This window comes from Phaenicophaeus curvirostris, chromosome 3, assembly GCF_032191515.1.
Source record: "Phaenicophaeus curvirostris isolate KB17595 chromosome 3, BPBGC_Pcur_1.0, whole genome shotgun sequence".
Taxonomy (NCBI): Eukaryota; Metazoa; Chordata; class Aves; order Cuculiformes; family Cuculidae; genus Phaenicophaeus; species Phaenicophaeus curvirostris.
The window spans coordinates 89,180,635-89,196,613 of NC_091394.1; the positions used below are offsets into that span (position 1 = coordinate 89,180,635).

Sequence of the window (15,979 nt, forward strand, 5' to 3'; positions counted from 1 at the left end):
TATTTTGTAAAAATTCAAAGAGCACGAAGACATCTCACTCAAAATACTGGTAAATCAAACCACACTTAGAAAAATGAAAGCTGATTTTATTATCTTATCCACAGCCAATCATTTGACATGAACATGCATACGTAATTTTGCTACGCACACACCACAGTTTAACGTTAGTTATTAAAGGTTAAACATACAACATACATCCTTACAAAAATGAGTCAAAATGCAAACGTAACTTTTAAACAAAACAGTTTTTACTCATTTAAAAAAACCTTTGTGTTGGGTACCATTTTGTACAAACACAGTTAATTTAAACAAATCTGCTTTTAGTTTCCTCATGGTTGCACATGAAAATAAGCTGCAATAGAAAATGAAGTCATCAAGGGATTTTTAAATAGCAGAAGTAGGCAGTCTTGCCATGCAGAAGAAGCAATATTAAATATTAGTTTTTCAAAAAAAGAAAAAACCACAAGTTTAAAAATATTTAGTTCAAGTCACAAATCTTTCCCCAGAACAGAGAAATCCAAATGCAACGCATAATTAGCTGCCACTTAGGATGGCTATTCTGAAAAGTAGAAATACTTCCCAGAATTTATAATTTTCATTGATTTGGCACAGAAAAGAAGTCTGAGCTTACTTAAGAACAAGAAAGTGATTAAAAAAAGGGTAAACAGGAAGAGAGAAAATAAAAAGCAAGAATGAACGAGATAGTAGTTGCAATCACTAAAAAAAAAAAATCTGTGCATCTCAGTCATTGCAGAATACTGTCTGTCTACAGCAGGTGCGAATTCCAGGTAATCGTTATTGCAACATGGATTTAATTTGCTTGGAGGTAGTCTCATCATTCAAATGCTTTGTTGTGTACCTAAACACAGAAAAAAAATCAAGTTGAGAAGAACAGAGATGTTATTTCACTTTGGCTTAAGATATACGTAATTTGTTTACCATACCATAATAAAGCTCTCAGCCACTGAATTGCCTCCCACTCCATGGTTACCAAGTACAGAGCCCAAACATTTGGATCAGAAAAAGCTAAAATCAATCAGAATTATAAGCCAACAGCCTTGCACCAAGCGGAGGCAAAAATAAGTCTCAGCTGGATGTTAGCTTTCGTGCTTATAGGTCATTTTATAGTAAACTCACGTTACAATTTGCGACGGGCAATTGTCAATAAGACTAAATCCAAGGTTTCTGCCTATAGGAAACATCTTCAAATAAAACATAGCTTCGGAAACTTTTCTTCAAAACTTCCCATGACCAAACCTTTCTCAGACCCCTCAGTGACAATGGGTTTAATCACTTTTCATCCTACTTTCCTTTTTAGTTAAGTAACCGTGCAGCTAAAACTAAAGAGTATATGTGTATTTATTCCAGCTTCTCCCCCCTTCAAAATCCTCTAGGACATTAGCACATTTTTACATCACTACAAATAACTTAATCATACAAAGAAGGTAGGCAATGTTGAGGATATACAGTACTTTCTTTTAAAATAACAGATGATTAATTTCTCTGATCTTCCTTCCCTCACTGTAATCTAAAAGCAAGTAAAAACTTATTCTGTAATTAAATTTAACACATTAAATTAGCACAGTCATTGTTATCCAGAACTGCAGTGATATTTTAGAATACAGAAGAATACACAATGACTTTTTGTTTTGGAAATTAATATCAATATAAATTTAAGCTCTTTTTGGAAATTCATACTTTCCACAACAAAGTGGCCTATAGTTGTCTAAAATCCTGAAAAGTTACTGCACTTGGTACTCTGTCCACATGAAAAAGCTGAATATGATTACAATATTTATTTGAATTTCAAATTATAAACAGCTGATCTCCCTCCAAAATCCATACTGCCTTCCATTTGCTTTTCAGCCACATTATCTATCACTTGAAGAAACATAAGAACTTCTAATGCTCCTCCAGAACCAAAGACTTAAATTTGGACTTGATTTCTCATGACATCATCTTGAATCTGCTTTCACTGCAAATGAACATAGCAGCTCACCTCTGCATCTCTTCCTCACAATTCCAGAAGTGATTTAAAAAAATACTTTACCCAAATGAGTAATCAAATGTATGAAACCAGGACTATTAAAGGACGTATGCATGAAATGGCTTGGTGTGGTGAAATGTCAGCATAACAACACAGACTGAATTTACAGTACTAACCACAAAATAACACACAACCACATGAGAAATGAAACTATAGTTTCCCATGTGCTTTTACAGTGTCAAACACGATGGGGGAAAAAATGAGTGATCAGTAAAGATAGGTGTTCATTTGCAGCTGCAATCACAATATATTAGTTGGAAAATAAATGCTAAAATTCCATTTTTCTCCCTGGAAGCTTTTGTTTCTATTGATCAACTTGAAGGAAGCTGAGACGAATAACAAAATGATTCTGGCATGGAAATCATAGAATCACCAGGTTGGAAGAGACCCACCGGATCATCGAGTTCAACCATTCCTATCAAACACTAAACCATGCCCCCTAGCACCTCCTCCACCCGTGCCTTAAACACCTCCAGGGAAGGTGACTCAACCACCTCCCTGGGCAGCCTGTTCCAGTGCCCAATGACCCTTTCTGTGAAGAATTTTTTCCTAATGTCCAGCCTAAATCTCCCCTGGCGGAGCTTGAGGCCATTCCCTCTTGTCTTGTCCCCTGTCACTTGGGAGAAAAGGCCAGCACCCTCCTCTCTACAACCTCCTTTCAGGTAGTTGTAGAGAGCAATGAGGTCTCCCCTCAGCCTCCCCTTCTCCAGGCTAAACAACCCCAGCTCTCTCAGCCGCTCCTCATAAGACCTGTTCTCCAGCCCTTTCACCAGCTTTGTTGCTCTTCTCTGGACTCGCTCCAGAGCCTCAACATCCTTCTTGTGGTGAGGGGCCCAGAACTGAACACAGGATTCAAGGAGCGGTCTCACCAGTGCCAAGTACAGAGGGAGAATAACCTCCCTGGACCTGCTGGTCACACCGTTTCTGATACTAGCCAAGATGCCATTGGCCTTCTTGGCCACCTGGGCACACTGCTGGCTCATGTTCAGCTGGCTGTCAACCAACACCCCCAGGTCCCTCTCCTCCAGGCAGCTTTCTAGACAGACTTCTCCCAGTCTGTAGCACTGCATAGGGTTGTTGTGCCCCAAGTGCAGGACCCGGCACTTGGCCTTGTTAAACCTCATGCCATTGGACTCAGCCCAGCGGTCCAGCCTGTTCAGATCCCTTTGCAGAGCCTCCCTACCCTCCAGCAGATCAACACTTCCACCCAGCTTAGTGTCGTCTGCAAACTTGCTAAGGGTGCACTCGATGCCTTCATCCAGGTCATTGATAAAGACATTGAACAGGGCTGGACCCAGCACTGAGCCCTGGGGAACCCCACTTGTAACTCACATGAAGTCTCAAACTAAGCCTAGATTATTTTTTTCCTTTAGCTAATAATCTGAAAAAACTTTGCAAGTGAAGGCACTTATAATACCATGTTATTTCACTTACCACTTCTCATCTATTCTACAGCAAAAACATTGAGACACTTGCCACAAGTACTTCCCTACAAATACTTTGTGAAAGAGGGACAATTCCTAGTTATATACTAAAAACTATCTGCCTTACACATCTGAAGATACTTGCAAAATAAAAATCACCATTCTCATATTCTATGCTACTACTAATAAACACAATCATTAATCCATGGTCAAACCACACAAAGAATGAGTGTATGTCCAGTGCAAATTATCCCAGCCTTTTCTTTTTTCAGTGAGCTGGCACAAGTCACAGTGCGCATGCTGTCACTGCTCATTTGTTTCTTTGGTACTTCAGTCAGTAGATGGGATAACAGTTAACTTCTAGTTAGTTTTTAGTATGTATTATACTTTGTTATCAGTTTTAACTTCAGTACAATGTCTACTCTTACCTCTAAGTTATCCCAGAATGAATAACTGCAATTTCACATCCTAGCTTTAAAAACACAGTAGCTTCTTCATGCATCTCTGTCTCAAGAGATATCAGAGAAAAAAGCCTGCAATACCCACATTTACCTCTTACCAGTCACACTGCCTGAATACTTTGCTGCTGAAGTAAACACCCTGGACAATTTAAGAGAACTCATATAAAAATATTTCAAATAAAAGAATAACAGTACCTGAGAGCATTTAGAAGGCCTTCTACACTGTTAGGAGGCTGGTCTTTAAGAACTTTAATGCATCCTTTCATCTAGGAATTAAAAACAAGAGATACAATTTTTTACCATGCTAATACCTTCTAAGTTTACAGAAGTGTTTTATGTTCAGTTTGTCAGAGAAAAAAGTAGTTTTTAAGAATTGCAACAGAGCAAATACATTTTCTTGATATTAAAAAGGAATTAACCTTTCAGCATTATATTTTCCTATGACAGGAAGGCTTAGCTACTTAAAAAGCTGCACATCTTTAAACATGCAGCTTTGATGTCAAGCTCTGCTTTACTGAACTAAGAAAAATGAACTGTAAACAAAAGTCCTTGCTCATGATAAATCCATTAAGAATGAATATATTCTGCCAGTGAAATAATGACAAACCCTGTAGCAAATACAATGGGATGATAGTCCATTGAACAGCTGTGAAGCAGCATACAAGAGCATGTATTCCATAGACCCCACTGAACAGCAGCAGAAAGTTGCAAGTCTTGAAAGCTGGCAGATAATGAACTTAACTTTTTACCAGATTGTGAGGAACAAGCTAGATGCCGTTCTTATTTCCAGTCATTCTGATTTGGATCTTTCAAAACAACCACTGTTGACAAGTATTTCAAGACATGACCTGAATTCCATCAGAACAGATTTTTCATAACCTAATGATGACCATTTACGTGTCCCAAAGCCTAGTTTGTATTTCTCACTACTTATGAATATGGTTTGCTAGCAGGTACCACTATCAATTTAGCATAAATCCAAAGTGTATACATCTGCTATTAGAACCTGGAGAACACGAGAGAAGCCTATGAAGAATTTAAGTATTCAAAAGATCACTTGTAGCAATAAACTTACATCAATTTTTGAAGTTTTGGCAAAAGCGCCCACCGGATGCACGTGGTCATAGAGTATGATGACACCCACCATTACCCTCAGACAGAATGATACCGTTTCCTCATTTGTAAACCTGCTTCTATATTCACTGCAATTTAAAAAACAATGATTATTACCTATCAGTCACAAGACAATAAGTCCTATTGGTAATGTCTGAAATAAGATTAAAGAGAAAAATTCCACTACAAATCCTCAGAGAAAAAAAAAAACAAACAAAATAACCCCAAACCCCAAACTTTTGAGCATTTTCCTTTTTCCTTTCAACAACATGCCTATAGGTTAGACTGCTGCTTAGAAAGGTGTATATATATATATATTTTTCAGAATAAGACGACCAGAGTGATACACCAACTTTGCTTTCAATGCTTCCTACCCTTTTCTCTTCCACTCTCTAATATACGCAAACCCCACACTTCCAACTCGTGAAAAGACTTCCTTGAATGGGACAGACCACTCCTCAGCAAGGTAAGAGTATAAAGGACAGGAGGTCTTAATGCGCTCCAAAACAAATATACTTCAGTATTTGGACAGACATTTATTTAAATAAGACATACTTCATGCCTGAGTAATCTTACCAATGAGAAAATATTTAGATCCCAGAAGAAACAGATAAACCCCACAAAGTTTAGTTTGACTTCTTGTTCACACTCCCAGTGCCTCCTAGATTAACAGCAGACAACAGGCTGCCTTCATGCCTAAAAGGTGTCTCGTAATTCCCCAGACAGGGGCACTGTAATTTTGTTACAGCCATCAGCCAATCCAGTTTGTAAGGAGGTACCATCGAACACATTGCTCACAACTCATCTTTCAGGAGGCTCCAGGCAATCATGTTCAAATAGTATATTTTCCTGAATTATACATGAGAAAACCATTTATAAAGAGTGCCAAGAGGTTGTCTAGCTTTCATAGCCACTCTATTTTAAAATATTAATATGGTGAGAAAAGTAGACCACATGATTTGCATGGCAAGCAAAATGAGACAAGTGACTTTCATGTAGAGATTAAAAAACAAGTCAGTAAAAAGAAAGCACCGTATCTCCTAATTACCCCAATTATCTCTTTTTAGCCTTTCTTATCACAAGCCATGTCTCAAACACAGAGATGATTCATGCACAGTACAAGCGCTGTTTATACTCACGGGGTTTCAAGCATGACCCTGCACACACTAGCCATGGTACTTAAGCAATCTGTAGTATTCTCTATCGGTAAATTTTTATTCTGCAAAAGAAAATAAACCGTTTCCAACTCAATTAATGTGAAATATAACACTACAAAACCTAAATCAAACCAGTGACTGTTAGCATGACAATGTGGAGGAATTAAAAACATCAGCACCGCTGTGGTAAGTGAAGTATCCTTGCAATGGACCTTAGGAACACTACAATAAAGGTTAGCGACTTAAAACCCAAAGTCTACCACCTGGGTTTTGCTTCCTCACTTGCAGTTGAAGAAATACACCACTGATTACTGACCTTTGGGAAGTTTTAAAGGAATCAACTAACCTGTCCTTTAAATACAGAAATTTCTATAGCCAAATAATTGCACCTGCTGCAACAGTAAGACCTAAAGTTGCTGCAGACAAACACCTCAAAGAAATGTAAAATAAGAAGCCATTTTTCTCAAGGCATTTCAAATATAAAGCTGAACTTACAAAAAATACTGAAAAAACACTGGATCTTTATATTCATTGTGTAATGTACAATTATGTTTTATTAAGAAAGTGAGTATTGTCTACACATGAGACAAAAATCATCACACCTATCAGAAGTCAAGCACAATAGCTGTAGTTATGGATTTAATCATTAAATAGGGATGCGTTTAAAGTGTTGCAATACTTTCCCAGTTCAGGTTATTTGCCTCTTCTGCAATAATTTAAGTATACTGTATACTCAACTTTACACAGCAAAACAGAAGTGTCTTGTGAAGGAAAAAAAAAAAGCTACTTTTCAATTTTGCTTATTTCAAGCACAGATAATCACACTCCATCTCTTTCCATTTTCTTAAGTTTCTGCTCTAAACCATCACCAACATGCAGACAACACACTTCTCCCACCTCCCTGCTTAAGGGAAGTGATCACAGCCTATTGTTGTAGAGCTATCCACTGACTTTTTGCAATGCATCCACAAGGTGGCTAGCTGAACTTAATCTAACCTGTACACCATCTGAGAAAGATACTTGCTGTTTCTTGAGGCTCCAAATACCAAGTTTGATTTCTAGATGCCAGATTAAGCCTGGTAGAAGAGCTATGTTCCAAAATGACATCTGGCCCTGCAGGGCTTTGAAGTAAACTATCTAAGCCATACATTCATACTCTTACCTCTGACACAAACTTTGTTGTAGCATCACTTAAGGTTTTCAACATTGGCGTTGCTTCAGCATAAAATAAAGACATTCTGTTTGCCAACTCATTATTTACTTCATTTTCTCCCTCTGCCTACAAAACCAAAGGAAAAATAGAATGTAGGGATTCTGTACATGAAAAGATGAGTGGTGGTTCATCTCATGCAAGGGTTACCTACCGGGACATTGTTAATCCTCATACGGCTCAGAGTTCTTCTGTAGTAGCTGAAGTCATTCTGTATAGCAGGATTTGTCATCTATACAGATATGGAAGCAAAAGAGTTGCGACAAAATCAAGAAAAATACAAGGACAAGTTTTCATAAAATATAATACTGAGAACAAGAAAACAGTCAACCTTCTGAGGTAAAAAGCCCTTTGACACATTGGGAAGTGATATGCGGAACATAAAACTTGCTGGTTAAATCCACAGATTTTTCAGAACAGGATCTAATGAACAAGAAAAGGAGCAGTCTCCTATACAGAAGCTTGAAATTAGTAGGTTGAAAAACACAGCTTTGCTAGTTAAGACTCCAAAGATCAGACCAGCAAATAAGTATTGTTGCAGATTAGTTCTTTTCACAACAGCAAGAAAATAGCTGGACTCTAGGTGTGCACATATTAAAACCAGCAGTAGCATTATCCAAAAATATGCAAAATTCAGATGAAGAACCATTATTAATATGAAATGAAATGTAAAAACTGCCTACAGCCAAGATGGCATTTCATCTGCTTTCCAGTTTTATCTAACTCTTATGTCATGTGAATAAGCTGACCACAGTAGAGATTTGACTATCTACTGCATGCTCTGTTCTAGAACAGAACACAATCCAGATGTCTTCAGTAAACAGACCCGTTCACCTTTTTCTAGCTTTAGTGCTTACAAAATTACAAGTTCTTACCTTGAGCTCATCAAATCGGAGTGTGAAGTGAAGAATTTCTGCAAACTGCTTAGCAAGAGCCTGCTCTCGCTCCAGGTGTTGCGTTGGTGAATATGGAGTGCTTGTAAGGGCTCCCAACAGACCTCGCAATCCTGCCTCTTAAATAAGAGAAGAGTATTTTATAATATACAACTGCACCTGCTTCTTCTATCTCTATTGACTGATATTCTGCATGCTTGACTTAAAATATACATCTTGCAAAACACGCTGTAGTTAATAGTAATGGGGCTTGATGAACTGCGTCTATATGCCACTGTTACCATATGTACTTACAAGCTGCTATAAAGACTAGGTCTAGTCAGTAGAAAGCCACGAAAAACTTATTGAAAAGTTTTATTCAAGCCTTGTCTACAACCTTTGTGTAAAGCATATTTCAATGGCTGTGTTAACAGACTGCAGCCTTTAAGATAATGCCGAATTCAAGAGGTATATACTTATCAGCAAGAGCCATGTTTTATTTGGTTTTAAGATAAACTTATAATTCAACTTCCTACTCATCATCAAGAGAAAAACACCTCACCTCTTCAACAAAGCAGAACTTGCCTGCAAAAGCTTCCATTTTCTGAGCTCATTTTTTTCATGAGCTACAGTAATAACTGTCTAAAAGCGAAGTAACAGTTTGTGAAGAAACAAATCAAGTCTAATGGGTTTCATCAGCTTAGACACAACATGGTAAAGCTGGCTTTGTAAGAGGCATGAAGTGCAGTACTGCACCTGCATGAAGCAAGATCAGACATTTCTACAGATGAAATTAATTCTGGAACATAAAGGGGAATTAAACAGTCATTTCTTATTACTCTTGGTATCAGAAACATTAACAGAATTAATTCTCAGTGAATTAGTCCACTAATTTTCAAAATAGTCAGCTTGTTGATGCCTTCCAGAGTTAACCAAACAGGAAGAGAAAGAGGAAGAAAAGCATGCTCCCAATTCCCTCTATCCTCTCAGGTATTCACTGAAAGAAATTTGCTTTCACACGCAAGAAGATAGTATGCAGACACAAGTAAGATCCGATGCAGTGTATGGAAGGAATCCATATGGACTTTTATCTACTAGCAAGGAGTTGACCCAGACGTGATCACATCCAAATATGCTAAACATACTACTTAATGAATCCAAATAAAACACCAAGTTAACACCATTCATTCCACTTACCTAGTCTTTGAGAAAATTCATAGAATTTCTTTAGTTTGCCTACTAGTGGAACAACTGCACCCCAAGCCTTCTCTTGCAGCTTCTCATCATTGGGATGCTGTATTGCCTTAAATTAGAGAGGAAAACAAAAAAGAGGAAAAGGTATGCTTAGATTAAGAATAAATTATACACTACTGAAGAAGAAATATCTATGCAGGGCAATTGTTTGAGGAGCTAGCAATTAAAAATACTACCTACTGCGAAGTTTCCAGTTGAGAGACAAGCCTGTACTAACTCATGTCTGCTCCAAAAAGCTCTAAATACTTCTGCTGAAAATAATTATCCTGAATAGAAAACAACTTGGAGATAGTATAAAGAAATCGTTAAAAATAAAGCTGCTCAAATAAGAAAATTTACACGACAGGATTTAGTTAATTAAAATCAACAACCTTATTGGGGTACCTCCAAGCAAAAACATTCATGGATCAAACCCTCATCCTAATGTTGCTATCTTTCTGAATTTATGAAGTAAAAAATCCAAACCAGGTTCACTGTGACATTCAGGCTAAATATTACAGTAGGAACATTTAAGAATAATCAGCAACACCAAGACATGGTGTATACCAGAGCTTTAAGTTACACACACATAGACCTTGCCTTTACAGTAAGCTTCCCAAAGAAATTTAAATTCAGTCTCTCCAGGTTTTTAAGACAGAAACCAGACAACTTTACAACTGAAAAATCCTAAGAAAACAGAAATAAAAATGCTTATAACTTGCCTACTGCAACTTCACAGTCAACTCCTGGGTTCCAAAATCAGTTTCAGTCAACCCTGGGCTGTGAGTTGCAGCACACTCCTCTCTGATCCCTAGGAAGCTTCCTTCCTATGATGTCTACCTCCTCTCATTAGCGTCTCTCTTCCTTCTCCATGGGAGCTGCAGACTTCATTGCCAAGATGCACTTTCTTTCCTCTCCCTAAACACGCCCCTTCCTTGAACAACAAATAAGCTATCTCCCCTTCTAAGGGCTTTGTGTGACACAGTAACCCTCTTTAAACCTACCTTATGAATTCAACAGAGACTGAATTAAAAACTCATGGTACTCTAAAGCTGAATGGCTCCAAGTATCTCAAACTCATCTAGAGTGAGCACAGACTCCTCCTATGTATTCTTAAGAAACCCAAATATGTTACAGTAAAGGAAGGGAATAGAGAATTTATTCAACCCTTTCTTAAAAGTAAAGGGAAAATGGAGTGACACTAAAACAGAAATAAAGTTTCTTCAACATCTACTTTAATAAACAAAAGCCAATTTAAAGGGATTGAAAATTAGTTGTCTTATGCGCTAGGATTACCACACATCAGATCTCCAATCAGCATACAAAAAGATGTCAACACTACTCATTATTGCATTGTAGTTGGGCCACAATTCCCAGATTCACTACAGACTGAAGAAGGGCTTACGTGGGAACATAAATAAAAATCAGTAACAATTTCATAAAATGTTTGAGAAGCATCATTTGCTGTCACATATGTGCATTAATATTATTGAAAAAAGTGACATCTGTTTCACTGTTAAAAAGGAACATTCCAGAGCAGAAATTGAAGACAGCAGTTTTAATAGACAACATGCACTGCCACAACAGCTCCTGCAAGCAAAGTTAAAATCTAGCAGTATTTAGTCAGGGTCAGACAGTGAACAACCACGGGTTGCGCAGAATCATAACGCTCTAGCTCACCTCTCGTATTTCATGGCCAGCTCCTCTATATGACTGCAAGTCTTCCAGTATTCCTTCTGCATCCTTTAACACTACATTCACCTGATTATAAATTTCCTTTTCAGATTCTGTAGGTTGGGCATCTAAACAGCAGAACATATTTTTTATATATATATATATATTAGACAACAATATGGAATTCAATAGGTTCACCATCATCTACGGGACAAATTCATTATGCAGTAACTCATCAAGAATTTTCATTCTCTGAAGAGCTACTAAGATGTATGGGGAACTCCAAGAGAGTAATTGTATTCATTTTAGAAGTCTTTTAGCTTCATTTAGCATCCCAAAAATCCACCTGGAATCTGTCCTTCCTAACCTACTTAAAAATTGAGTTAGGAGAAGAAATTTGAACAATCTCACCTCGGGATGCAGTACAAGCCCAATGGAAGAGGTAAGCGCTCAAAAGACACACTCGTTGCAGATACAACAGGAGATGTTCATGTCTACTGCTATCTAGAAACACCGCATCATGTTATTTGCCATCTTCCCTGCCTACTCTTTTACTGGTTGGGAAAGGAGCCATACCTTTTACTTCTAAACATATTTATTTCTCAAAATATATAATTTATTACACTAACTGCAAAATCAGAGTTGAATACAAAAAGGTCTAGTGAAAAACTGTTCTCTTTTTTTACTTTTCCTTCCCCTTCTTTAAGGATATGCATGGTCTTCATTTTTTTCTATAATTCACTAAAGACTTTCTAAAAGTATATTTCATTATCATTTCAAAATGCTACACATACACATTTAAAGAAATGTAATTCAATAAGTAAGTTTTGAGAAGAATCAACAGAAGGCTTCAACCCTTTATAAGTAATCACCTAGTACAAATATCCCAGACCTGGTTTAGCTGATATGAGATCAATTCTTCTTTTAAAATTCTGATGGAAGCAATAAGATTAGTTCCTTTTACATTGATATAAAAAAAGAATTCTTTAGTCACTGAAGCTGCTACTGAAGCTCTTGAAAACAAACAAAACAAAACACAGAAAAAGCCAAACAACAACAACCAAACAACTTGTCTGTTTACATGGGCAAAATATGTTATGAAATAAATATTATGGTATTTTAAATCGAGGATTTCCAATGCCTGAAGTAAGTGTATTAACATATTCTTTTTTATAGGATTAATTAAAGCTATCTATGGACAATATATCCTGATAATTTTGTGTAGCTTAAGGAGTCTGGAAAATGTCTTCTAAAAAGTGTTTTTTCCATGATCCATATGTATAACTCCCACTAACAGCGATGTCAATACTTACATTAAAAAGACAAAAAATAACCACAGTATCCTAGTGTTACACACTAGAAACAAACTTCAGTAAATGATGTTCGTACTGGGAGAAAATAAGTTTCACATGCATTGTTTGTCTGGATTTTGCTCTTTTTTTTCCACATTCCTTCTTATTTCTATGGTTTAATGCATAGAGCAGGCATTATTAGCAAATATATAGACCTTGCAACAGTTTAACTGGGATATTTTGAAAACCATCAAGAATTAGCACAAGTGGGGAAAAAAAAAAGCTGGTCACTCTTTAAAAAAAAAAAAAAATATGTATAAGAGCACTACATTGATTAGGCATCGAGTAAAAGTGGCCAGTGCTTTTCAGACCATCACAAAGGTAACATTTAGAATTTTGGAAGCTGCTGAAGACTGCTGTAAGAAATGAAGACAAAAAAAATGAGGGAAAAGAGCAGACACAGGTAAGCACCAGCTGACTGGCAGCAGTTCATGCACAAACATGAAATGCTATAGTGAAATACAGACTAAAACGTGAAGCTCTGTAGCATTCCAGATCGTGGTGTTAAATAATGCAATCAAGACTTGCCACTTGGTTTGTCTCACACCAAGAACATCTCTTGCCTATTTATTTTTTCATGCCATTTTTCTTTACTCTCTCTAGTACAGAGAGTTAATTTTTTTAAAGTGGGGGAGAGGTCACAGCAGAAGGGTCCACAATAACGCCTCCTCTTCATTTCAAATCCCACCAACAAGCAGAACAGATGTAGTACTATGAATTTCCAAGTTTAGAAATGACAATCATTTTCCAGATACAAATTAAGCGGTCTTCACTGAAAAGCTGGCTATGGAAGTCAACATCTTCAATAACTCTGTTAGTGTGCTTCACTTAGGATGTCATCAACTAGCTATTGTGTTTCACTCCCCTAAAATGTTCCAGGAAACCAAAACCAATGGTTTATATTTAATTTGGGGTAGCATGGTATTATTTTGTTTTGTTTTGATTATAACAAATTTACAAATACATTTTTTCAAACGCAGCAGGCACTGGATTATTTCTTTTGGTACATATTTGATTTTGGTGCACCTAGTCCTCTCCAATATAAGAAAGCTGTAAACCTGATTATTACTAAGTTCCTTTCCCATCTTTAATTCTTCTGCACCAAGAAAAGAGCTCACATTTAAAAACTAAATTATTTTATGTTCATTGCACAATACATTCAGGATGTATTAGGATAGATTTAAAAGGCACAGTATAGAAAATCTTCAAGCCCTAGTGCCAGCCAGCCCTAAGCAATTGGTTTATTTGCTTCTCAGTGCTGGTTAGGGCACTGAACTCTAAAAGTATATCGTGGATGGAGAAAGAAGGAAAGGTTCCTCTTCCTAAGCACTGCTGTAATCTGGAGAGATGGAGGAGGCATTCCCACACATCAGTATGCACCTGAGGACTCAAGATACATAACTCTCCCTTGAAAATTGCTAATTATGGAACTCATTTTCCTCAATGTGGAGTGCACAGAGTAGGAAAGGGAGTTGGATTTCTGGAGTTAGTCTTGACAACTAAGTCTTGATACCTAACAAGCAATGCCAGGCATCCAAATTGCAGGATGAAGGAGGCATAGAATTTGAAGGATTTCCCCATTTCCCATCCATGAATGCAAGTTCATGCTACAACTTTATGAGAAGGTGGCTTTACCTTTATCTGGCAACATTTTCCACGAAAAGAACAAATACAGTAAGCACAGTACAGCTCACTGAGATGTTCTGAGGTTTGACACTGTTGCCAAGGGAGCCGACCTCTGGTTATTCCAAATAACTTTCCCATTCTTAATTCAATAGTAAAAAAGTAGAGACTTAAGTCCCTCAAGTAATGGGGAAGTTAATCCTTAAATTAATTTTAAATTTAATCAGAACTTTACTGCACGAGATCCAATATACATTTAGAGTTCAGAAAGCTCACACAATAACATATTAAAGACAGAAGAGTAGACTTGAAACATTATACAAATGCTATTATGTGAACTAAACACTATGGAAGTATGACAACATATTGCATGCGGGGAACACACACAGTTAGTGACTATTTTAAAAAGTATTTGGCTAGCCTACAAAACTAGTAGTGAGACAAATTTGGGGTTAAAAGTTTATACTGCACAGCAAATATTATTTAAACTGAGATTTTTCCCAGGGAAAGCACATCAAATCATCTGAAACTGGCTGGGACAAAACTCATGAGCAAGGGAGAGAAAAATCCCAGACTGCTGGAGATGAAATAATTTATTCATCTCTATCATTATTACTAGGGAGAATGCAATCTTTGTGGCTCCTCTGAAACCTAGCCAAGTTCTTTGGAGGTAATGCAGAATATGCTTGCAGTGCTAGCTTGAGATCACCATCTGCAATTCGCAATACTCTGCATTTTAGCTTCTATTCAAATCAGTACATTTGGAAAGGATTTGCACTGTGACAGTAATAACACAAATGTAAAAGTTGAGCTGTAAGTTTCCCACATTTTAGGCGGCTGGGTTATGTTAACAATATTGCCTTCGCAAAGCTGTGCATTTTCCTCTACTCATGTCAAAGTGGCATTGCAAGTACTTTAGTAGAATCAAGACAACTATCTGTTCAAACAGCCAAGGTGAATGACCACAGAAACCAAGATAACCAGTGTTAAGGCAAGGAAAAGCCAACAGCCCATCATATCATTTACTGGAAGATTTTTTTGCACTTATCCTGATAATTGGTCACACAAGTCACTGGAATCTAGATAAATGTTTGAAAAAAATTCTTAGAAACCAGCCTACAAACCTTTCTAAATTTGGAGTTTGTATCCCTATAAATCTTTATGGATATTAGCTTTTTAGCTCTTTATAGTATTGCACAAGAAATGTTTAGCTAGCCTGCTCGCTCCAAAGATACACATGGACTTATGAACAAAAGACTTTAAACTGTATATTACTGGGCCAGTCATAAAAGAATAGGCAAATTTGTTTTTAATACAGAGCTGACTTGCTCTTCCACATGAAAACACAATGTTAAGTATCACAAGATTAAGTGCCAAGTCTTGAAGAAAGATCTTGACTGTGTCAGAGCCAAGATCCCGTCAAGGCAAGCTATCTGAAACAGAGTAGAAAAAAGCATGGATACACAGTGTAGCAGCAAAAACCCAAATGCAGGACAGGGTCCAAAATGAATAAAGAACAGTCTAACAATTCAGCCATAATATAAGTCACTTAATTTAACTGCATATGTAAACATTTCATGTCAGCAACCTGCTTACTCTCATGCCAAATCCTGTTCATGCTCAAAACATGCACTTCAAAAAAAAATATATATAGCTAAAGAATCAGTATTTTTAAAAAATATCAGTGGTTCTTACTGCAATTTAATTTAGATTTATGCCTCTTGTACCTGGCTAACTTGAATTTAAATTAATCCAATTAAACAGCATTTGCAGATTAAGCTGAAGCTTCACAATTCCAACATTCTCCTATATC

General features: G+C 37.0%; 1 protein-coding gene across 4 annotated transcripts in view; it reads right to left on the reverse strand.

Annotated features, from left to right (window-relative positions):
- Positions 1–226: 226 nt before the first annotated feature.
- CYRIB (CYFIP related Rac1 interactor B) overlaps positions 227–15,979 on the reverse strand; it is a 75,137-nt gene continuing 59,384 nt past the window's right edge. For all 4 annotated transcript variants that reach the window (XM_069854663.1, XM_069854667.1, XM_069854665.1 and 1 more), the window contains 9 exons: positions 11,198–11,319; positions 9,482–9,587; positions 8,288–8,424; positions 7,567–7,644; positions 7,365–7,481; positions 6,185–6,264; positions 5,008–5,134; positions 4,128–4,198; positions 227–859 (listed from right to left, as the gene is read on the reverse strand). In XM_069854663.1, the coding sequence (XP_069710764.1) occupies positions 796–859; positions 4,128–4,198; positions 5,008–5,134; positions 6,185–6,264; positions 7,365–7,481; positions 7,567–7,644; positions 8,288–8,424; positions 9,482–9,587; positions 11,198–11,319 (902 nt within the window). In that variant the 3' untranslated portion in view covers positions 227–795. The remainder of the gene's footprint in view (positions 860–4,127; positions 4,199–5,007; positions 5,135–6,184; positions 6,265–7,364; positions 7,482–7,566; positions 7,645–8,287; positions 8,425–9,481; positions 9,588–11,197; positions 11,320–15,979) is intronic.